Source organism: Zosterops lateralis (genome assembly GCF_965231275.1).
Source record: "Zosterops lateralis genome assembly, chromosome: 3".
NCBI lineage: Eukaryota > Metazoa > Chordata > Aves > Passeriformes > Zosteropidae > Zosterops > Zosterops lateralis.
The window spans coordinates 67,109,117-67,133,798 of NC_139764.1; the positions used below are offsets into that span (position 1 = coordinate 67,109,117).

General features: G+C 37.8%; 1 protein-coding gene across 2 annotated transcripts in view; it reads left to right on the top strand.

Moving 5' to 3' along the window:
* LAMA4 (laminin subunit alpha 4) overlaps positions 1-24,682 on the top strand; it is a 97,355-nt gene that overhangs the window by 66,605 nt on the left and 6,068 nt on the right. Inside the window, exons 18-35 of one of the 2 annotated variants that reach the window (XM_083856013.1) lie at positions 200-339; positions 1,540-1,713; positions 2,733-2,875; positions 3,205-3,367; positions 5,466-5,599; positions 6,754-6,925; positions 9,023-9,154; positions 10,163-10,305; positions 13,534-13,672; positions 14,832-14,969; positions 16,484-16,617; positions 17,875-18,039; positions 18,744-18,897; positions 19,568-19,758; positions 21,286-21,475; positions 22,310-22,465; positions 23,303-23,462; positions 24,481-24,611. In XM_083856013.1, the coding sequence (XP_083712139.1) occupies positions 200-339; positions 1,540-1,713; positions 2,733-2,875; positions 3,205-3,367; positions 5,466-5,599; positions 6,754-6,925; positions 9,023-9,154; positions 10,163-10,305; positions 13,534-13,672; positions 14,832-14,969; positions 16,484-16,617; positions 17,875-18,039; positions 18,744-18,897; positions 19,568-19,758; positions 21,286-21,475; positions 22,310-22,465; positions 23,303-23,462; positions 24,481-24,611 (2,759 nt within the window). The remainder of the gene's footprint in view (positions 1-199; positions 340-1,539; positions 1,714-2,732; positions 2,876-3,204; positions 3,368-5,465; positions 5,600-6,753; positions 6,926-9,022; positions 9,155-10,162; positions 10,306-13,533; positions 13,673-14,831; positions 14,970-16,483; positions 16,618-17,874; positions 18,040-18,743; positions 18,898-19,567; positions 19,759-21,285; positions 21,476-22,309; positions 22,466-23,302; positions 23,463-24,480; positions 24,612-24,682) is intronic. The other variant, XM_083856014.1, reaches the window with a different exon arrangement.

The following is a 24,682-nucleotide window of genomic DNA, read 5'->3' on the forward strand; positions in this document are numbered from 1 at the left end:
TTTTAGCAATACTAAATTCTTAGAAATCATAACCCTGTCTGAAATCACTGCATCTCACACATCATCATTACGAACTTGGTCAGAAAGCAGAAGACGGGTGAGTTAACCTAAGAGGACAGGGTGGAATATTCCTGATGCAAAACCAGTGTCTTTCAAAGAGGAAAGAAAAGAAACCCTGTCTCTTCTCTTCTAACTGCAGTGAAGAAACTTACAGAAGTTTTCCCTCAACTCCTGGACAAATTGCGCAGAGTAGAACAGAAGGCACCAGCAAACAATATTTCTTCCAGCATCCAGCGGATCAGAGAGTTAATTGCTCAAACCAGGAGTGTAGCAAGCAAGGTAAAACTTTTGGACTTTTGGGACTTTTGGTTACTAGTGCTAATAATCAACCCTTACTATAAGCTCCATTTTGTCAAGCTATGCTAGAAGCCCAAACCTGCACATTGTCACCTCCCCAAAACTGGATGAACAAAGCACATTGGAGTTCATTAAAATCTTTAGTTACTATTTGCAAGCATTTGACATTATCATAGTATTCACAGTAGACTATTGTTACTGCAGTAGCAACTTGACAATAAAGATTTGGGTACAATGTACAAGACAGCCAGAACAACAAAACCTAATTACCTACAATTTGTAGGCAAATTACCTATGAAGCTAATTACTATGAGTAATAATTATGGCTATTTAATGTAAGCTTTTCTGAGATGACAGCACTTCTTTTTTTTCTTTTTTTTTTTTTTCTTTCTTTTGAATTAATTTTCTGCAGGGTAAGAAAATACTTGGCTCACACATATTTAATAGCGAAAAAACACTTTCATTACCATACATAAATAATGAGGGTTTTTTCTCTAACAAGAAAACCAAGGTCAAGTATATTTAAATTCATTCAGAGAAATAAAAAATTCAGTGCATTATTATACATTCACAGTGCTAGAATATAACTTGGAAAATTCAGTTTGTGTGTAGTGCTTAACTGTTCTTTAAAATGTATTTTGTGATGCAGGTATACTGTGTATAATTTGAAAACATTACTTCAGTGATGTTGAAAGCATTTTGAGCTAAAACGAACAGTTTTACAATTTTATTAGCATCTCATAAGTATCACTGTAGATTCAATGACGTAACAGTATTACTAATGAACAAAAAATGGTCATACTACTCCCAAAGCAAAGAAATAAATTATGGGCAGAAGTTTTATAGCTGTGTAAGAATTTCATTATGTGCCATACATGGTAATGCAGCCCTGATTCAACTAAGCACACATCTATCTCCCACTGAAATGTAATTTACTTTATGAATATGCTTAAGTAGAGTTCATTAGGACCTTTAATTAATTTTAAAATAACTTGCTTCATATTCTTTACAGTGTCTTCCAGAAAAGATTGTTACAAACATACGGTTTTGCATGCCCATACATAGGTGCCAACTCCACTCTTGCAGTAAGCAAGGTTGCTGGCTCAGTATTGTTACACACCTACCTTAAGTAATGACCCCAGGGAACAACATGTGTCTCACTTTGCATATTTGCAACTGCAGGTCCAAGTTTCCATGATGTTTGAAGGCCAATCAGCTGTTGAAGTCAATCCAAAGATCAATGTGGAAGAACTGAAATCTTTCACTTCCATGAGCTTGTACATAAAGCTTCACAAAGACAACCCACAGCTGGCAGCCTCCCCAGACAGATTCATTTTGTACCTCGGAAACAAAAATGTAAGAGAATAACCTAGTTAAATTTTATGCATATATTAAAAAAATTAAATCAGTTTGAAATTTTTTTGCCCTCAGTTTTCCCTCTCACTGTTTCTTCATGTTTCAAAATTAGAGGTGTCTACTGTATGACCATCATTGATTTTGTGACAAGCAAAGAGCAAAGGTTCCTGAGACCCCTGTCCTCGAGACTTGTCACCCCAAACAATGGAGGATTCTCTCTAATAAGAAAATTCGCCTGCCTGGCAGTGTACTGCTTTGATTGTCACTGCTGCGAGCCACACTTGCTATCTCCTCTGCCAATACCAAGGTGCTCTGAAGCAGTTAATGTCACCTGCCTGGCATCTGTGAGATATGCCTTAATCAGTTTGTGCTGCTGACAGTGTCAGTTCCAAATCTCTGAGGTCACAGGCCCACAAGATAAGCAGGTTTCTTTATCTGTGGCTTATGCTGCTGTTGTACACTCCGTGTATACTACTTTGAAATAACTGTTCTTTAAACTGTGGTTCTGAAAAGAAAAAAAAGCACAACTTACAAGCCAGGTATCATTCTGGCAATCTATTGCTTGAGAAGGCAAAGAGGCAGGCTTTCATTTTTAAGCTTTCCTAAAAAGAACGTCTGCAGAATATAAATCAAGTGAAATGCCTCTTGGCAGAATATTTAATTGCAGCATAATACTTACGCTTTAGACTATATCCTGCACATGGCACTGCACACTAAATAATGATGAACAGCTTCCCATTGAACATGACTAATTCATGGTCAGCAGAGATCTATTTCATGACCTTGAATTTACCTCAGTCAAAATGGATATAAAGTAAAATATCAGAGACTTTTTTTCTGTACAGTTTTATGTGGTGAAAGCAACCAATTAGAGAATAAAGGGGTTTTTTCCTATTTAAATAATTTTCAGTAATATTTAAAGGTGTCATTCAGTTTATCAAAGTTTACTCCTTTTTATGTCCTGCATTAAATCTCTTTCAATGTTCTATTTCTAACATCCCTCTCCATTGGTGTTTTAGGCAAAACATTACATTGGTCTTGCAATTAAAAATGACAACCTTGTGTACATTTATAATCTGGGGGGCCAAGACGTGGAGATACCTCTGGATGCCAAGCCAGTCAGCACCTGGCCTTCTTACTTCAGTATCATCAAAATTGAGAGGTAAAGTGATAACATGTATTTCCCCAAAATCAAACAGTTAATAGGGAAAATCAAGCAGAAAAGGCTGTGTCAGAACTGCCCATCAGGAATTTTCAGTGCCTGGTTCTACTCCTGCTGAAATAAATGGAAATTCTTCCAGCTCTTGAAGAGCCAAGACCCAAGGGGCCACAGGGAGGAAGAGATAGTGTCTGTGGTCCCTCCATTTTTTCACCTCCAAATTACTCGTCTTCTCTAAGGAAATAAAACCCTTCCTGGAGTTGGAGGCTTGTGTGTTCTTTTGTAAATCTGGCCAACATGAAATTCTCTTCTCTTACATTTCTTTTCTGCAGGATTGGAAGACATGGCAAAATGTTTTTAACTGTGCCCAGTCTTAGTAGCACAGCTGAAGAAAAATTCATCAAAAAGGGAGAGGTTCTTGGTCCTGGATCCCTTCTTAATTTGGAACCTGAAAATGCTGTTTTCTATGTTGGTGGAGTGCCTCCAGGCTTTGAGGTTGGTGAGATAAATATTCTCTATTCAGAATTAAACAGTGCAAACTAAACTTGATGGAATTCCATTAAAACACAGAAATGGTAGATAAAGTCCTTATTTAGTCATTTATCATCTTAGGACTCCATCTTTTAGCCGTGGTGAAGAAGTTTTCCCTAGCATATTTTGTCATACAAGTAAGATAATCTAGTTTCTGTGAGCTGCTGTTCAGGTTTCCTGAAAAGTACTAAAGAGAAGGCTTGCTAGCTGTTAAATAGTATGCATAAACAAAGGCCTATTAGTCCAACTTAACTTGCAAGCAACCAGTATTTTTCAATGCTAATGAGTTCTTTGTACTTAGAATTTCTCTTTTACAATTGTCACAAAAATTAAAAGTAATGTGTTGTTAATATTAGGATCTTGTGGGAAACTAACAATATAGTTATTGGTTTGAATTTAAATTATCACTGGTTTAAATCCAGACTTATAACAGCATGAAAAGTTGCCTGTGCAAAATATGTCTGAAGATCTGTGTGAGACAGTAGCTTCAGTCCAGTTCCTAGTAGTCATCATGAATTAGCACCCAACTTACCCGCTTCTGTGAACATACCAGTTACTATTTGGGGATTTAAAAATTGCTATCAATGATCTTGGCTATGAAAATTGCATGGCTGAATAAAAACACACCTAGAAAGACTTTAGAGAATCTTAAATTCTTTAAGCTAACTGTAGCAGGTGCTAAAAAGATCCAAATGCTGATGCACAAGCAGCTCTTCTAAAAACATAAAACCAAAGAAAGAGTAACTCAATACACTTATGCATTCCTGAGCTTGGCATTGTTATGACTACTACATATATGCCATGGCAGGAATTTTGGATTACTGAGCCCTGGGTGGAAACTGCCTGGAAATAGGACTAAAGACTGAATAACCGTTTCATACACACATGTCAAAAGTATGGATGACAAAAAGTCATCCAGCAAACGAACCCTCCAGGTCTGTTCCAGTGCAGAGCAGAGGAAAAAGAAAGCATAGTGAAGGAAAATGGAAAGGAAAATAGGCAGAAGGTGATTAATGGTATTATTTGATAGGCATGTGGGTCCCTTCCCTCTTAGAAAATACACCTCATATTTTTATTTATTAACATAGAGTCTGATTTGTTAAAAGCTTTTTGCTTCCCTGTTACATACTTTGCAAATATGAAATGCATCAATTAACCACTAGAACTCGCATGCTTAACATAATTTCAAAGAATAGAAGAAACAAAGGAAAAAAGAAAACATGATCATTTACCAAATGTATCTGTGCTACAGATAAGAACCTAATTTTCTCTTACAGCTATGTATATTCTGTATTGCTGTATTACCTTTACTATTTTATCATAAGAAAATGGAAATAATGAGAAGATGAAGAAAAGCTGCTCACAGTGATCAAACTCTGAAGTACAAGAGGCATTGTTATCATCATACCTGTTCCACAAGGCAAAATAGTTTAATATAAAAAAATGACTTAGGCCTGTTAGTTTTATTCTTTTGTATTTTTCTCCTTACCAGTGTGGCTGTTTAAATTCCATTTGCAGTGACTTTTGTTAAAATAAGAAGTTTCTGCGTTCTGCTAGCTGTTCAAAATAATACCTAACTGAGGATTACCCACCGGCAGTTTTTGAATCCCAGTCTCCTGGGTTTAAAGAGCCCTCTCATTTCTCTCTCTTTATTTATGGTATGGAGTTATTTTTCTGGCTGTGTAGGATATCTATGTATTAGATATGAAATAGCTACTGAGTTTTTCAAATACATTGAGTAAGCTTTGTTATTAGTAAAATCTTAGCCTTTTTCTCTGTTTCCAAGCATGTTCTCATCAAAACTACAAAAGAAGTTTTTGTTTGCAGTTGCTTTACCTGGCCTAATTCTCTCACTGTGAGACCATTTATGTGCTCCCTTTTTACTTAGAGCCCAAAGGCCGTTTCATGGTAAGGACTGTGAAGACTATTCACAGCAGCATCGACCTTTCTTTTGAAAATACAAATTGCACAGGGACAAAACTGATCCCAGGCACAAATGCTCTCACGACACCCAACCAGAGTGTCATTTTCCCCTTTTAACTCTTCCTTGTCCTCTGCACAGCTCCCTCCTAGCCTAAACCTACCTGGCTTCATCGGCTGCCTGGAACTGGCTACCCTGAACGACGATGTGATCAGCCTGTACAATTTCAAGCACGTCTATAACATCGACACCACCACATCGCCACCTTGTGCCAGGTAGGGGACAGTCCCATCCTCACCCTGCTGCTCCCCTTTGTTATAAGCGCCGGCCCCTGCCTTTAAATTTAAAAAGTGAAGGTGGTGTTGTCCCAGAAGGAATTTGGTCTCTCTTAGCTCCTAATTGCATCGACAAGTTTTATATATATATACACAAACATATATATGAATATGTAAATATTTATATATATATATATATGTATGGAAGTTAGACTCCTTACGAGACTCTTTTAGCGTGAGATATTCTATTCTTTTTCTACTGTCTCCAGTAGCTGTCTCACAACCTTGTTCATGCTCCCTCCTTACCCCACCCCCTGCCTAGGGCAGAACTGCTTCTGACTCACCTTGCTCCAAGTGATACAGCCACAGCCAGCCAGGTCTAGTGGACCTGATGACCTTGAGTGTAGTCCCACTCCCAGACAGAAAAGCTTATACAGAACTTTCTTCCCGCCATACACTTAAAGCCACAACAGCTATTTCTTAGATAAGCCATTTACACACTGGGAAACATGCTCCTAAAGCAGAAGTGAACATCAACTGCAGCATTTGTTTAGCACAGACACAGCAGGCATTTTCCTCACACAACAGGCAACAACAGTGGAACCTCTCTCTGAAAAGAAAAGGAGAGTAATTTGCAGCATGCACTGGGAAGAAATGCAGGAACTGCTGGGATAGAGAAAATGAGCTTCCTTCACCATTCCCACAGACAAGTCAAGCTGCTGCTCTCCAGAACAGAGCATACCAGAGTCCATGCTCAGCTAAAGTTCTTGGAGAACTCAAATGGATTTCTGCACAAACTGGGAAAGCTCTTAATAGAAATATCTGTTTACCCCTATAGTGAGGAAGTGAGTGCTGTGGGCCTATCACTTTACAAGGATGAGCAAATAATTTTCCTGTCTTCTACATATAGCACAGGATAAAAGGACAATATAATGATGAAGAAGTTAGATCCACCTTCAAAGCTACACATTATTTCTCAGGAAAAAAAAAATTACCAGAAAAAAAATTTGAAAGGAAGTCATCAGTCTCACCATTGCCAGGCAAAAGCAGAAGTTCAGAACAATTATTTCAATAAAGTACATAAAGGCATTTAAGTTCCCCTAAATTAAAATGGGTACATGCCAACTAATCCTTCCCTGCTTGCTTTTCCATAGAGATAAGTTGGCTTTCACTCAGAGCCGGGCTGTGAGCTATTTCTTTGATGGCTCTGGCTATGCCTTGGCCAGAAACATTGAGAGAAGGGGAAAATTCAGCCAGGTGACTCGATTTGACATCGAAGTTCGAACGCCTACAGACAATGGATTGATCCTGCTGATGATTAATGGGGTGAGTACCAAGTCCTGCTAGTACCCTTTATCTATTAGCACCACAAGTTCCCCAGTACCTAGAATATCTTGGAAAATCCAAAATATTTATGTCCTCACATTTAACTTCTGGGAAGAGGAAATACTTTGTATTTTTCTGGTGCATGTATACATTAGGAGGGAACTGGAGCTTACTCTGCAAAGGCCTCAGGAAGCTGAGGTCCTGAGTTGGACTCTGCATTTATCCAGAGACAGTCAGGACTTCAAACTGGTCATATCCTTGTGATGATACTTCAAGAGGGACTCCAGTTAAACCCAGTTGTTGTACCTTTACTTAAATGTGAATGCTCAATCAAAACTATAGGAAATTTTTGTGAAGTAAATCCCAAAAAGCAGCCACTTTGTGGTAGCTGCCACTTTATAGCTGTGCCTCAGGGTGTACTAGAGTTAAATATTTAAGTTACTGAAAATAGAAAGCAATCTAAATAAAAAGGCCTGATCCAAATGTCAGGAGCTTTTCTGAAGTGTGAAAGTGATGCAGTCTCTATAAGAGTTTCAAGACATGAAAATATCCTCTGAAGACAAACGCGGATTTTTTTTTTTTTTTTTTTTTTTTTTTTTGGCTTTGGGTATTTCCACATCAAGCTCACGAGTTCTGTGTGGATTACAACCTAGAAAAGCCACAGAAAACATTTATCCATGCAGATGCAGTCCACAGACAGACACTTGTGTAGACACCTACATGTAACACTGCTTTAAGTATTTAGAAGAAAAAAGAATCCACTCTTATTAGAAGAGCGACACTCTAGTGTTTGCCTGTAGAGTAACTTCCAGAGGAGGGTCATGGCACGCAATGTGCTCTGCAGCATAGCACGCTACCACTAAATTTCTGTCTTAAGAGGTTTTGATTAAGCAGCTGCTGTTAAAAGTTTAAGAGCCTTTACTGCAGAGCACTTATTTTTCTTCCAAGAAAAAGCACCTAGAGGTTTCTTGGAGACATATGCACTTTGTGTTTGTCAGTGGAAACTGCAGTCAAGTTGGATATCAGCTGTGGGAGACCATGCCTGCTTACAAGCACTTTTAGAAAGTCTGTGTAAGCTGGTCCATTATTCAATTCTGCAAAGACAGCTCATAAATATTCTGAATGTAATCCTTGTTTCATTTTCAAGTTTAAGTTGTTCAGAACAAACCCAAGCTGCAGTTTAATTTAGAAGTGCTAGATTAAAACCTAAAGAAGTAACTTCTTTAAGTAGTGATTTCTGAGAAGGTGGGCTCATTTATGTCAAAGACTGCAGTTCTTGGCCTGCAGTAGTGTTTTAAGAATAATTGTTCCCATGTTTCCATCAGGCATGAACACTAGGAGAGAAAAAAAAAAACATTAGCATTGAAAGCGTTAACCCAGATGCACATTTGCTGTAAACTGTTCTTTCTGTTTCTTTATGTTCAGTTTTAGAAGAAGGCTAATTCTAGGGTGCAGATCTTCATTTCAAGCACTCTTTAAAGATTTTCTAAAGTACAACTCCTGTTTATGAAGTTTAGGTCACTCAGCCACAGAAGAGAAACCAAATTGTAAAGTAGGAACAGTGAGGAATTCTAGAAACCAAATACATAATAAATATACTCTAGCTATTGCTCATCTTTCAGTAAATACATCAGTGTGGATCAGGGCTGTGAAAAGACAAAATCCTGAGTGATTAAAGACATTGCAATAGAAGCTGCTAATGCAGATACAGACATTTTAGCAAAGCATTGCTTTCACCAGTATAATATCTTTCATTCAGGACATGTGGTATTATTTTAACCATGAAAACACATCTGTGTTTGCATCAGGAATACCTTGATGGTAAAGAATAGTGACATCATGGTGCTACCAAATACTATTTCTATAAGGAAACAGTTCACCAATGCCTCCAAAAAGTGCCACTTGAAAACAATTGTGTGCATGTGCATATATATGCATATATTATAAATATAAAAATATAGAAACTGTGTCATAATTTTGCAAATAATTATTTTTCCCAGCATGCTTTTCCCAATGTCAGACTCATAAGACTGTTTATGAATTTTTTGAAATTGCTACCACATAGTCCTTCTCTGACTGCAATTTTGTTTTACACAGAGCATGTTCTTCAGCCTAGAGATGCACAATGGCTTCTTGTACCTCCGCTATGACTTTGGTTTCAGCAATGGCCCTGTGCTCCTCGAGGACTCCATGAAGAAGGCCAGGATTAACGATGCTAAATTTCATGAGGTACGGATGTGGTAACTATCACAGCCATTTGACCAACTATCCCAGAAGCTCCAAGCAGAAATAATTGCTCTGACTCCCATAAAAGGCACAAAAGGATGAGGGTGTGGGTGGTGATAGGGCAGAACAGGCAGAGGAGTAAAGTGCATGCAAGTCCCACGAGTACTGAGCAGAGGAAAGGGGAGGTTGTCCCTGCCTCCTCATAAATCAGTGCTTGCAGACAGATTGTGTGTATTACTAGCCAAAGACAGGACCATTCACACAGAAGGAAGTTTTATTAATTCCATATGAAATTATATCAAGGGCAATTCTCTATATCAAATATAATACTTTTCTCAAGTAAAACCATATCATTATGTTAACTTGACCACCTTAGTTGTTATGCATTGCTTTACAAGAATTAGGGCATTTCCCAATTCATTTGAAAAGACAGTTGATTTGGTACCAACCATTTTTATATGCACAGTATTTTAGGGACTTTGGCAGATGTAAAATATCTATTTGTATTTAGTTTCAGGGAATTTGCTGTAATCCAATGTAACTGTGATAGTAATAAAACCCCCTGTAGTGAGTTGCTTCTTCTGCCTTTTATTTGATGTCAATTCAAAATCTGATTCAGGGCCAAAACTAAATCTATAGATCTTTTCATGTTTAAGCAGAGAACAATTAAGCTTTTTAAGTTTTGACTTATGCCCTAACTTTTGGATAAATCAAGAAAGCGTTCTGAAGTTTACAGAGCTTATCTGTTTGCCAGAATTTGTGGAGAATTTAATATGAGTACTTTCATTTTCTTTATTCTTAATTGAAGGAATTCAGTCATCAGAAAAATAGTGACATCAAAACAAACATCCTACCAGTAATCATAGTCAGCCTCTCCCAATTTACAAACAAATTCTCTGTTAAATGGGAGGAACTTTTTAAACAAAATGTATAAAGATGAAATCGATTTTACAAGATCGCTATAACAGCTTACAAAATATGACATTTTTAAGCATATGCTTTTCTTTTCAGATTTCTATCATATATCACAATTCCAAGAAGATGATCTTGGTAGTAGACAGAAGACATATAAAAAGTGTGGACAATGAAAGAACAGCAATGCCATTCACAGATATTTACATTGGAGGAGCACCTGCTGAGATCTTACACTCCAGGTTGGTTTACAAATGGGATTCAATCAGTATTTTCAATTAATCATCCTGTGTACGTTAAGATGTATGGCCTGTTCTTAAGGTGTTAAAATAAAACCATTTCTTTGTTATCAATTTTATATAAAACAACCCTTCAGACACTCTTCTAAGCTCTGAAGTACTGAAGACTTGGCATGATCCAGCACAGTTAAATTCTATTGAAACTGTGTTCTTAAAACAAAAAGGCCTTTTCAAAGAAAATGTTAACATATAAAATTGCTATTGCTCCTTGCCCTGTGAAAAATTACCAAGACCTTCTCTCTACCAGTTGCCTTTTCAAATCTAAAGATGACCTTTTTCCCACTAAGTATTTCAGTTCTGATTTGTCTCAGGTTCTCTCTGGACCTAAGTCAGCTGGCTCTGTGTAGGCGTGGGAAGAAAAGAAAAGGTCATTTTCCCATTGTACCATTCGACAGAAATGCAGTTTAATCACAGTAGACTGTGTAACTCTTATTTCCTGCCATAGGAATCTGCCGGACCACAGGGTCCTGCTCTGAGAGCAGACTGGCTACTAGAAGAAGAGTATGCTCTTCTGATAGGCAGTATTCATTCCCAGGGTCAGACAGCAAGGCCAGAATTTTCAGAAGGGCTCCAGCTGCTGTTTCAAGTGTAAAAACTGATAACAGAATACCCTCCATGTTAAAAAAAAAAATAGCAAATGTTGTGTGACCATTTATAGGACTTAGTGATAAATCTTGTGAAACTTTATTCTTTATTTTATTGTCAGAAGAAACTGTTGACTTAAAAATAACATCTGAGATACAAAATACTTGATCTTTAAGTTTTTAAGATAGTGACAAACTTTATGTAAAGAAAAATGATGTTTTTCAATCCCATGTAATTATTTGAACATGCAAGCAAAGTGGTGGGCAAGGGAGAAACAGAGTGTAACTTATCTGTCATTTAAAATAGTTCTTTACAAATGTCTTTCATAAGGAGCTATTAAGAGGGCTAGTGGTGTGGAGAGAGAAAAGGCTGCAGTGGATTAGAAAGCAGCTGGGAAGAGAAAATAGGACATAGTAGTAACTTTTCAATTTTCACAGTATAAAAAGTCTACAGCACGTGCTCAAAGGATCTCTCTCAGGGCTGGTATTAAATACATTAATGATCTAGAAAGAAAGTACAGAGAGATGGTGAAAATTACTTTCGTTAATCAAGCCTAAAGAACACTGAAAAAGCCCAGAAGGACCTAGAAATCTAGGCAATTGAGCAGCTCAATGGCAGATGAGACTTGTTAAAAAATATATTATAAAAGATGAATCACATGAATTATGCCTGCAGTTTTCCGAGCAGATTGTGGTTATTCTGAAAAACACCTGGAAGGTACTGTCAAAGCAGGAAAAATAACATCTAAATTAACAAGCTGTATCAGAAAAAAAAAAAAAAAAGACCATAGGCATTGTAAAAATATTATCAATTATAATGTTAAAAAATATATACAGATATTATTTAAGCAGAGCTGCAACTTTGTCTCTGATATTGTACTCAGCTTTCATTCTTTTGACAAGAGTAGACAGCAAAAAGTATGGGCCAAATGTGGTGGTATCCATTCTATTTTCATCATGAGCACAAGTTAGTATCCTACTGATGGTGTACTACTCTCTCTACTGCTACTACTATCTAGAACTATTTATGCTTCCTTTTGCAGACATACATTTAACTGACTTTGCAGTGCAGCAGCAGCATGGGGACAGTAGCCCTAGTCCTAGAGTAATCCAATATTCTTCTGAAGCAACGTAATTTTCACTCACTTCAAATGCACTTTTCTCTCTCAATTGCCTTTTTTCTCCAAATAAATTAATCTCTAAGTACCACTATATGCTATTTTGCTCCCACCTCAGTAACTGCATAAAGCAGAAAGCTAAGGGTAGGTAGGACCACTGGGAGCTTAATTCTTAACTGAGTTAAGAAATTAACTCAGAAGCCTTTCTTTAAGTGAAAGCCTTTCTTCTATAGCCTGTTTCTAGAAAATGTTGTGACATTTAACAGAAAGGCATATTTGTCGCATCCAGCCACCCTCATGGTCAATCAGAGTAAAGATTATAGTGGTCAGCTGATACCCCACTTTGGTCCAAATCCCAGTAAGGATGACAGGAGCCTCCCTGTTGATTTTGCCTTCCTGCTGATTTCACTGAGGAGCAAATTAAGCCCCTACAGCACTCCTTCTCTCACCATATTTCAGACATGCACATGTATATTTGCATTACTTCACCTGATGGTCTGTTTTTGCCAATGCAAAAACATAGGCATTTCAAGATCTTGATTCTTCTGCTGTGTTCCCAGTATCTGCTTTACAATGAGATAACTCATAGACAAGTGCAGGTAGCAGATGTCAACAGTATCATGTCACGTGAGGTGATGAGAGTCCCACTGCTAAGGTACATCTTGCTTAAACGACAAAGATTTTCTAGGCACTGGGTCAAAACTCTGGATTTCTCATCCATTCCTTCAGTGTATTTGTTCCCTAGTTATCTCCTGGACTGTACACAGTAGCTCTCATGTAATTTCCTTGCCCCTGTCACAGACTCACTGTGATTTTACGCAAATTATTTCTTCATGCACTTTGAGAATTCTGAGGATAAATTCAATTATATTCACCCTGTGCTGTAATGTTGTGGTATCTTGGTAAGATGTGGAGTTGAAAAACTGAGAGTAACGAGTAGGAGTAGTTGGGATACACTACTGTGCTATCTACCTCAAATCTGACATAAAAAGGATCCTGGAAGCACACACACTACTCTCATTTAAAACTATGTAAACCCGCACATCAGCAAGTAGAATTTACTCTTACTTCCCTGACCTCTTAGTATTTTTCTTAAGAAATAGAGACCTATTTGCTTGCAAAGGCAATAATGGAGCTTACTAGCAAAAGCAAGACAGGAAACCTAAATCAGAATTTCTCTTCAAAGCTAAAAAAATTGAGATAAAAATCCATTTATTTTTACTGAAAGTAGTTATAAATACATAATACTTGCTACAGCTGGTGCATCTCGACTGGTCAAAACATAGAATGTGGCTGTTGTTTTACAACAAAAACAACATTAGTTGTTTTACATAAAGATGCAATAATTGGGCTCTACTGAGGCAAAACTACTGAAGTTCTTCCAGGCCTTTTAAAACATCTTGGCAACAAAAACCTGCTCAGAAAGGCAAGGGCTATCTAACTGCAGCTTGTTTGGCATTGTTGTCCAGCAGCATTAGTTCACATCTGGCAGGAAGTATCGGCTTTAAAGGCTGCATGAAGGGTTTCCAGTTCCAAAAGAAGGATTTCAACTTGTTGGAAGAACCAGGAACCCTGGGAATCAGCTATGGATGCCCAGAGGATTCACTGGTAAGCATAACACCATTTGTGGCATAACAGCAAATTTTGACAATGGATATAGCTGGGAGCTTGAGTTTTACTCCAAACAATGGAAAGACAGGAAGGAAATCCACCAAGGATGGTGGATCTTTCACCAAGGAAATCGCCTTGCACTCACTGACTGGCAGAGGTGGGGGGTTGTGTGTGTCTGTTAAGTCTGCTGATGTAACACCCAATTTTCAACCTGAACTATAGCACAAGGCATTTCACTAAAAATTCTTCTCATATGTGAAATTGTAGTGTGAAAGCCCAGTCTGAAATAAATTATGTACCGTATTCTGAATTGAAATATCCAAATGTAATTCATTTTTTCTTAAAGATACGAGGAGAATCATCCTTACACCCATCCTAATACAGATGTGTGAAATGGAAAAGACAGCAAAATATTCACCCTTCAAATGAGTTCTCCCTTTAAGCCAGATCAGCTCTTCCTCTATGACACACACCCCAACTGCACCAGCATTTGCTCTGAGAAAATTGCCATTTAGCTTCTGGTCCCTTCTATCATTCCTCATTTGTCCATTCCAACTCAAGGCTGGAAAATTCACACAGTGTTTGAGGTCTTCATCCTGTGGCCATGTCTATCAAAAGCCACGCTGCAAACCTGTGAAGAGGAAGGATTGCTTGTAGAACTCATCACACAACCTCATCCTCTGTCAACAGGGAAGTGATCTGCAATTTGTCCTGCCAGGGACTAGTTTTGCTCATGAGACTCAGAGAGTTATAGACCACCATGACCCCGACACCCTTCACCCTACCCCAGTACCCAGCACAGCACACAAAGTGTAACATATCACATGTTGGAACTGTGACTCAGTGCCATGCAGCTCAGACAGGGGCATGAGCCCCTCTGCTTCTACTTCTCATGCTCTTTAACATCAGCAGACTTAGCAAGGGGCCAAGATCCCAGGAAGCTGGAATAACTTGACTTAGTCTAAAATTGCTACACTTTCTCAAGATTTTCCCATGATGTGAGGGAAAGCCTATATAAATTAGGCTAAGATATGCAGGAAAAATTGGTTTTTAGAACTGAGCAGGCTGCAACTGCTAAAAAAAAATAGCCTCATTCTTTGTATTATTGGAATGTTTTCTGAGCTATACTTTTAACTTCATTTCATTTAATATACAGATGTCCCGCAAAGCATATTTCAATGGTGAGAGCTTCATTGCATCAAGCCAAAAAGTGTCCCTCCTTACTGAGTTTGAAGGAGGCTTCAATTTCCGGACATTGCAGCCCAGTGGGCTGTTGTTTTACTATTCTGAAGGAGTAAGTATCTAATTTTTTTTTACTGTTTGTTTTATTTTACCTTTTCATTTTTTTCCCAAGAGAATACTAGGGGAATAACACAACTTCTCACTTTGTGGTTTCATGATAGAGAAAGCAGTCTGAAATATAGAAGCATTCACTGGTGACCTCATTTTTACAGTTTGCATTTGATCTACAGATGAAAACCAGTAATGCTTCAACGTTGTTTTGATGCTAAGAAGAGAACTGGATCATATGCCTAGAATTAACATGCATCCATTTGTGCTCGCTGAAGTCCTTAGGGCAGAAATACACAGAGCATCTTGCTGTGCTCAGCAGCACTGCAATCCCTATTTGGACCTGCAGGTGCTACCAAAGTACAAATAATATCAAGGACCTGACATTTGCCACCCAGACAATCAGTTAGAAGCGAAGTTTGTTTGAATTAGTGGCACGGCATTTTGAGCATTGCTGAGCTGACAGAAATCAGTCAGAAAAGCTGCCTATATTCCCAGATGGCACACGGACCTCCATGTGTGACTGGGAAAAGCTGCACTTGAGAATGGCTTCTCGCAATTATTGCTCCAAATACTCCCTCAGAAGTCTGACACGGGCAGAAATATGGACTTGCACTCACAGAATGTTGTGTGAGACAAAGCGATCCCAAGATCCTGCAGGCTCAGACTGACATCTGCAGCGAGCATGAGCTCAGATGACAGAACATTTGCAACCACCCCCAAATGTCTGTTCTGCTATGCTTGCAGAACACCATCAGCGGTGCAGCAGAGAAGGCTGCGTGACACCGATAACCACTCCTAAACTTCCCCGTGTTGCAGCCTGGAGTAGTACCTAAAATTGAAATCAGTAACTGTGTCAGTTCCCCACATCGTTTGCATAAATGAGGCCTCGCACACACCACTTCAGGTTTTTAACTCAATTGCTCTAATCCTATGAGGTGCCAAGTGCCCTACTTAACAGAGAGAAGTTCAGCAATTTAGCACTTGGCAGGAGACAGAATGATGCCTACCAGTGCACCAGTTCTAATGGAACTGAGAGTATTCCTGCTAGTGGCACAGTGATCCCGTACGCCTGACCTACATAGCACATCTTATCTCTGAGATAATTTTGAGCGATTGAACTGATTGATCAGAGGGAAATAGAAAAAGAAAAAAAAGTCTTGGTCTTATGACAGCAGCAGGAATCTCGCAGTAACAGCTGCTCATTACACTACCAGGGTACCAGAAACACAGATGGAATGTAAACATGCATTTGTGATACATGGAAGGAACTCATGTGGCAGGTACATGAGATATAATCAGCAGCAGAATTCCCAGGATTCAGGCATTAAAAATTGCAAGAATATAAATTCTAATGATATCATCTCTCATTTTGCTTCTTAGAGTATATTTTTTTGCAGATTAAGCACAAATGTAGAAAACAGCCAGAAGAAAAATAAATACAACAGGAAAAATCACAGAGCTGTTAATTTTTCTGTGTAATACTTGCTTATGAAAATGCTTTTGTCTGTATTTCAGTCAGATGTATTATCCATCTCTATGGAGAGAGGTGCTGTGGTTTTAAATGCAAGTGGAACCAAAATTCAGTCACCAGACAGAAACTACAACGATGGAAAAACCCATTTCATCATTACTTCTGTGACCCCAGAAAGGTAAAGCTGTCCAGCACCTATTAGCCCCTACCTTTAGAACATAAATATTTCTTGTACAGTACATTATTATTTAACACTCACTTTGAAAGTGACACTTGAGTGGTTTTGTTTTGGTTTTTTTTTTAAGCAAATGATTTTTAAATGTGATTGAAAACTGGCCAGCTTGGGCCTGAGTTCAAGATGATGGCAATTTTTATTAAAATGAAACTAATAGTTTTTCTGAAAGCTTATCATTTTTTGTTCTCAGGTAAGAAAACAGTTTAATAACATTTAAGGCTAGCAGGAGAATAATTTTTTTAACAGGATTGATTCTTTTAATTTGTTAAAACAATTCCCAGTTTATCCTAAAGTAATTGAGGCATCTTCACGTAAAGCATCCATCAGGGATATACACAATAAAACATGTTAAAAATAATTTTAGTATTGGCAGACACAAATGTGACTAAATACAGCAGTAGGGAATAAGTCTCTCTTGTGCTCCTCGAAAGACTTGAAAGCTTTGATTTATTGGTATGTTTTACTATTGTTTATATGTTTAAATTTTTTTAGAAGGTCACATAATCAAAGCAGCTCTCTTTAAGAATCTTGTCTACAAGATACAAGCATTCTTACTTTCCTAACAGAAACTAAGGTTTGTACCTATGACTTCTGACATCCAAGAATCACAAATTGAAAAGCTGAACGTGTGAAGGTGAAGGTGCCTTGGAATAACCTTGGGGATTGTCATGTTTCCCTGAGTTTGCAAAACAAAATTGATGTCTGATGCTTTAGTATACTCAGTTTCTTATTAAAGCCAGAGAATCATTCCTGACTTCTGCAACAATTAGTGGGTTGCAAAATCAGATTAGGTAAAAAGCGTTGTATAAGCTCAAACACCAATGCACTCTGATGAAAGAGAAGGAAAAAAGGGATAGGGGCATAAACAATTAGCATGTGCTTGGATCTTATTTTACCCAAATGATGGCTCCATCCCTCTATCAGCAATCCCTTAGTTTATCTTTCTTCACTGTATAATGTTGGACTTCACAATTACCTGCAGGGTAATATTAAATCCATGGGCCTCAGTACACAACTTTGCCAATGCACTGCTACTTGTTGCACAGCTGAAAGCAAAAAGGCCCTCTCATGCCTTTGAGCACTACCATTGAGTGATGTATGCCCTGAATGGAGCATTTTGGGTGCATGTAATGTGCTGTCTGACCGCTGGCACTGACGTTTCCAAAGCCAGCCTGAAGAATGGATGCTCTGCCTTTGCAGGTATGAGCTGACTGTTGATGACAAGAAACAGAGCAAGAAGAACCCAGGAAAGGACAGAGCAGAGAAAAGCCCAGACAGCATCAAAAAGTTTTATTTTGGTGGCTCTCCCCTCAGAACACAGCAAGCCAACTTCACTGGCTGCATAAGCAATGCCTACTTCACTAGGTGAGTAACATCCTCCCAAACACATTAACAGGCAGTCACTGCCCTGCCTGACAGCTTGAATGGTAGCTCATGAGAAGTGATTTATTGTCACAATAAAAATTCCTGTCTCATTTTGTGAGGCTAGACAGCATGTGTGAATAAGATTCTTACCTTATTTACCATGGAACCTGTTGGCACAGAACTGCTAGGTTAAGATATTGTTAAGGTGGGAATAGCTTGATGAAATAAGCTTTCAGTACTGCACCTGCTAGTGCTGCTGGTGCAATGGATAATTTGCATAGCTGCAATTTACATTTATATTATGTTGCTTTCAGGTCTGGCTTTGAAACAAAATTATATTAAGGCTAGGGAATCACAGAAGCTGGGGAAGTTAGGACTTTGGTCATGCAAAAATGGTCAGAATGTGTTGATCTTAATTGCTTTATGAAATGTTCTTATATAGATTTTAAAGTTGAATTTGATGCTGCAGATTGACATCCTCTGTTTATGCCAGCATTTATACAACAGGCAGATGTAGTATAGGCTGTCCTCGTTACCCATACATTGACTGATCAATCTGTACTTTTATCCATGATCCAAGAATGAAAAACAGCCCGTTCAAATATAATTTAAACTATAAATGTACAATTTTCAGATTATTATGCAAACAACTTTAACACTTGGGAAAAAAGCGCTATTCTTGTCATCTCCTCTTTGAAACACAGGTTGGATCAAGAGGTTGAAGTAGAAGATTTCCAGAAGTATTCTGAGAAAGTTCAGGCATCTTTGTATGGGTGCCCTGTTGAATCTCCTCCAGTTGCTCTTCTCCATAAGAAAGGAAAAAACTCATCCAAAGCCAAAGGAAACCGTAATAAAAAGGTCTGCTACAAATTGCTCCAGTACCACTCTAGAGTTTTCTAAAACTCTCCAAATTATGAATCTAAAATGCATAAAGACAATGTCACATATATGAACAGGATCTTGTTTCTTTATATATCCCATCACTGGAAATGATCGCCCTGACACTATCTATCTGGCCTACACTTGCATCATTCTCTTTTGCTAGAACTCTAAAATGAAATACCTGACTTCTTCACAACAGTACTTCAGAAACAAGCCTTTTTGATTTCTTCTGTATTCTAAAGGCAAAAAGCTTGCTTCTGTTCTCATCTACTTCTGTATGGCTCTCTATGAGGTACAATGAGCACACATTAATAAAAATGAGGAAAAAACCTTCCTCCAGAATTTTCAGTCCAAGCACAGTCTCTTATGCCTATAATAAAGCTGAGAGAAAAAGATTTAATTAGGAAAACTGAAAAAAAATTAATTGTAATTATTTTAGCTATACAAGTATTTTGTTTGTCGCTTTTTCTTCCTAAATCAGAATTTATAGTAGACCTGTTCAAGGAAAATTTGACTTGGAAACAACCCTGGTATTTATGTAGGGAAACAATACATTACTAGTGCATATATAAATGATACTATTATTTTATTATGCCCAATCTTAGCTAAAACTTCTAAAAAAGTTAATAGTTCTTTTTCTATGAAGGTGGGAAGAGATAAAGACAAGATTTCACAGCCTTCATCTGGCCTCAAAAAACTGTATCAAGTGAATTTGCAAAGAGAGCCTCAGTGCCATTTGCCCATGAATCCCAAGGCAACTGAACATGCCTATCAATTTGGAGGAACAGCAAACAGCCGGCAAGAATTTGATCACATACCAAAGGATTTCAGTCAAAGGTAAAGTGACTTTAGAAATAAAAATGAAATATGCTAGGGAGGAGAAAGATTTATTTCAATTTTTTTTTAAAAGGGACACATTTCTGCTGTTACTCTGGCTTTTTTCCTTTATATCTCAGGCTAAATTTTGTGTAGAGCATGTTCCTAGGTTATATTAAAAGGTGCTTCAGTTGAGTAAGACCAAAACATAGAACGTGTCTCCAGTTACATCCCTCTTGTGGAATCTTCATCTACATTGCATATTAACAAAATGTGCCTCCTTGCCTATTTGTGTGAAGCTTTTGAGGATGTTAGTTCTATACAAGCAATGCACAATAATCAGTCTCTTAACACAAGAAGTAAAGGCATTAAAGCGGAATGGAAGAAGTAACATGACAAGTGGACCTTGTCAGTAGTTTAATGGTTAGGAATCTTCACAGTGCAGTAGGACATAAAGCTATAAAACCTTGTCCAATTCAAGCAATAATGGAAGTCTAAGTAATAATGAGTCCAGACACTGTTGACATTTAATATTCATGCTCCCACAGAATATGTTATCAATATCCAAAATCCAACAAGGATTTTTGTTTAACACTTTCCATTAAAAACTGTAATTCAACATCACAGCACTTCCTGGAAGCATACCAGACCACTAACCCAGAAAAAAAGAGTGTTCTTTCCTGGTTAAAATTTTAAAAAAATTATGTTCATATTAATTCAACAGCATTTTACTTAGTGGAGTTCTGATGGTACCCATATGAAGGAAAACCCAAACTCTAATATCTTCATCCCACCTTAATTTCTGCAACATATATTTATTTGCCAAATGTTATTAAAGCTTCATTATTGTAATGGTCATTTTTTAAAACCAGTGAGTTGTGTCATTTTAAAACAACTGATGTTAGCAAGGGACTGGGTGTCTGTGGAATGTACACACACCTGCCATTGGGAATGTATAGATCCTTGAGACAATATGAAGAATGGAAACTAGATTAAACCTGACATCAGAAGAAGGAATCAGTTCTGGCACTGTCCTACACCAATACAGATTTGCCATGTTTTAGACTGTAAGTAATAATAGCAATCACTCAAGAAATTTTCACTGGGACAATGTCAAACTAACAATGGTATAACTTCCCATGTTGTCTTGGACTTCACAAGGAACTACAAGAAAGGGGAAGCTTTGATCAAGTCTGGAATAACATTAAACATCAGGCCTTTGTGCTAGCAGACTTAAAAATTCCCCCAACACTGCTGTTTAACATGAAAGGAAATATAGTGTCAGATTTTGGGGGTCTGCATTGAACTTATTCACTCCAGAGATTTTAATTTTTGAGTACAAGTTCCTCACCAGGCAGCTTCTTTTCCAACTTTGACTTCTGCTCAAAAAACCTGAAACATCACAGAATGTTTCTCAGAAACACCACTTCCATAAAGAAGATTAATATTTCTTTGGATGAAAGGAAAATCTCAGTCTTCCTCTGCCTGCTGTTTGATTTAAATCAAACATATCTGCTTTAATGTTAATATTGTGTTTTTATGTGCCAGAGCTCAGTTCTCTATCAGTCTGAAAACTCACTCATCTCATGGAATGATTTTCTACGTGTCGGATCAAAAAGAGACAAACTTCATGGCCCTTTTCGTTGCTCATGGCCGACTCATTTTTATGTTTAATGCCGGTCACCAGAAGATAAGGATTAAGAGCCAAGAGAAATACAATGATGGTCTGTGGCACAATGTAAGTAAAATAAAACAATCATTATGGTGGTACATGCTGCCAAGGCTGCACTAAAGACACTGCTCATGTGACAGCTCAGGAAGTTTTCATTCATGTATTCATAAACACACCTATATGTTAAGAAACTTCCATCAATATTTTTAGCTCTTCCATGCAGCTTTTTTTAAAGTCATTAACTAGGGACAGGAAAGTGAGTCAGTTATAAAAATTCAGCAATTCCCAACACTAACAGCTGAACAGAAATGAAGAAAACAAGCAGAACAGTAAGGCAATTAAGAGTTAAATGAGCTTTGAAAGGAAGGACTAGAATAATTTTGTTCAGCAAATGTCTTTGAAGTGCCTAAGAAAGGAGTACAGCTGTCTTAGGCTACCTCAGTAGTCTATGAATATCAAAAGACAATTTGGGGAGTCAAGGTGAATTTCCCTCTGTAGGCATCTCTCTTTCCTCATTAACTACAGAGGAAGTCTGCAGTTACTAAACTGCTGATTTTGGCATTTCTGTGTTTAAAGCAGGTTGGATGAATCTGTACCATAAAACTAATGAAGACTGTGAAAATGCTAACAGTAATAGGTGGATCTCAGTAGACCTTATGACACCTTAATTACCTCTGTCTTGTACAAAATGTAAGAAAGGCAGCAGTTTTACTATCTAGCCTTCATATGAATATGAAAAAAGAGGGTTATCCCGCAAAGAATACTGGCAGTTAGGAAAACAGACTTGTAAAGTAATGCTCACAGACTTTTTTTCTCAAATATCTCAACTTCTTCCACTGCACAGCAGTGATCCCTCAGGAGATTAAAGTAATCTTCCACATTTTTTTCTTCCCTTCCTAGGTGATATTCATTAGAGGCAGAAATATTGGTCGCTTGATAATTGATGGTCTCCGAGTACTAGAAGAATCTTTTGATGGGAACGCAAATACTTGGCAAGTTACTGAACCACTCTATATTGGAGGTGTGGCTCCCGGAAAAGCTGTAAAAAACATCCAGGTAAAGCAGACCTCTATGTATTTAACTATGTAAAGTTAATACAAAAGCTCATTGTGGGGATAAGATCAGACAACACTTATTAAGATCTTGACCCTCATCCTGCTGAGGAGCAGACAGCTCAGTTCATGTATAGAGTAAAGCTTCCGCAGGGCTGGGCTGGTGGTAGCTGTGTTAGGCTTCCACAGCCTTGCAGCAGCAGCTAGGAAAAGAATGGTCCACGGGGAACAGAAAAATCCTAGTGATATGCAAAATTAAATGAGACAAGTAACATTAGGCAAGATCGATTTCACTCTGAGGTCTGAGATACAGAATGAGTTTTGGAGACATTTTGATGTTCTCCTAGTACCTCTGTTTTAAGGACAATACCTAGAGGTCAGGATTCTGTTCTACAGCTTGGTAGAGAAGTATATGGAAAGGAGTGTTAAACCGAAAATGAACATAACAGTCTCTTTCAAGGTAAGCTTTAGTGTTATGTGCCTAATAAGATTGATAAACTACTCTGAAAAAGTAGAAAGTAGACCTCTGTCTTGCCTTAAGGCTATGAGCTACATGTATAGCACTGCCTTGCCCTAGTTGTGCTTTGTTTCTCACAGCTTGGTAAGGACTGTATGAGAAAAAACATAAGCTGGAATTACCCTGAAGTCATCAAAAATACATGAGAGGCTATGAGAATCATTTTTCCTGCTTCCCTTCTCTGGAAATTGTTTTTTAGTTCAAAATTGATGCATCAGACAATTACAGCCTTACAGCTTATAAACAAGTAAAAATAAGGACAGAAGAATCTAATTCCTTCCACAAACAGTTTATTTACTAATCAAGATTTTTTTTACCCCTCAGATTAATTCTGTCTACAGCTTTAGTGGTTGTCTCAGCAATCTACAGCTCAATGGAAGACCACTTACTTCAGCTTCACAGACATTTAGTGTAACACCTTGCTTTGAAGGCCCATCAGAAACAGGAACATACTTTTCATCAGAAGGAGGATATGTCGTCCTTGGTAATATACTCCTAAACAAATGTATCCCAAAATAGGACTGTAGTATTCACTGTGTTTCAGAATGACATTTTTCACTAGAGGGTGTGGTAATTTCTGAGGCTGTGAGCTGTAAGGATTATCAGAAACAGATCATTGTGGTAAACAGATGATATTGACAGGTCACAATGTCACTGTGAAACTTACAAGTTGTTACATAAACACATCTGTATGTATGTATTTCAAATAATAAGAATAACTTTAATAAGGGAATAATTTTAATGAGGCAACAGTCCATAATATGCTAAAAATATCACAGAAGTCAACGTGGCCAAGACCAAGTATAACATCAAATGGTCATCCCTGATTTTTTTTTTTTTTTTTTAATTAATAAAACAACATGCAATTAAAAAATCCTGCAGAAAGGCTTTCAGCATGTCTTGATTCAGAACAGCATGACAGGACACATCCTTTCTGTCATTTAGGCCTGCTGTGTTCCAGGAAGAGTTTTATGAGGGTGTTTTGGTCACATAGGCTCTGATCTGAACAAGAAAGGAAACTGCACAACCCTACCCAGTGGCAGCACCAAGAAGAACCAGACAAGTGTTTCTAATTTGCTCCCTGGCCTGTCACCGGTTTGAAAAAGGGAGTTTCTCTTACTGAATCATCAAAGCCCAACAGAACTCCCACTCACTCAATAATGACTGCTGAGTGTCTAGCAAATTGCACAACAAGAAACTTCAAAAAAATACAGATAATTTACTTTCTGCTGTCCATTTCATTGCTAAGAGATATTTTTAAACAAAATACATATTTAAAATAATGAGAAAAGTAAATAAATCTTTATTAGTACTCCAAGCAAACACAATCAAAAGAGAAGTTGAAACGGGTCACTGACAGCAACCATGCTATCTCACATTTCAATAATTTTAAGGACAAATAAAATCCACCCTGAGTTTGATGTTCTACTTTGACTTTGAATAAATGTCCAATTTCATCACTGAATCAGTACAAAAAGAATGTTATTATTTTTACTTCACAGATGAATCCTTCAGTTTAGGCCTGAAATTTGAAGTTGTTTTTGAAATACGTCCCCGAAGCAGCTCAGGAATCCTACTGCATGGTCACAGCGTGAATGGAGAGTACCTGAATATGCACATGAGAAATGGACAGGTATAAAGAAGGTCACATCTCCACTGCCTTGACTGGTTTCTCTTCCACCTACTTGAGCTTTGCTACATGTA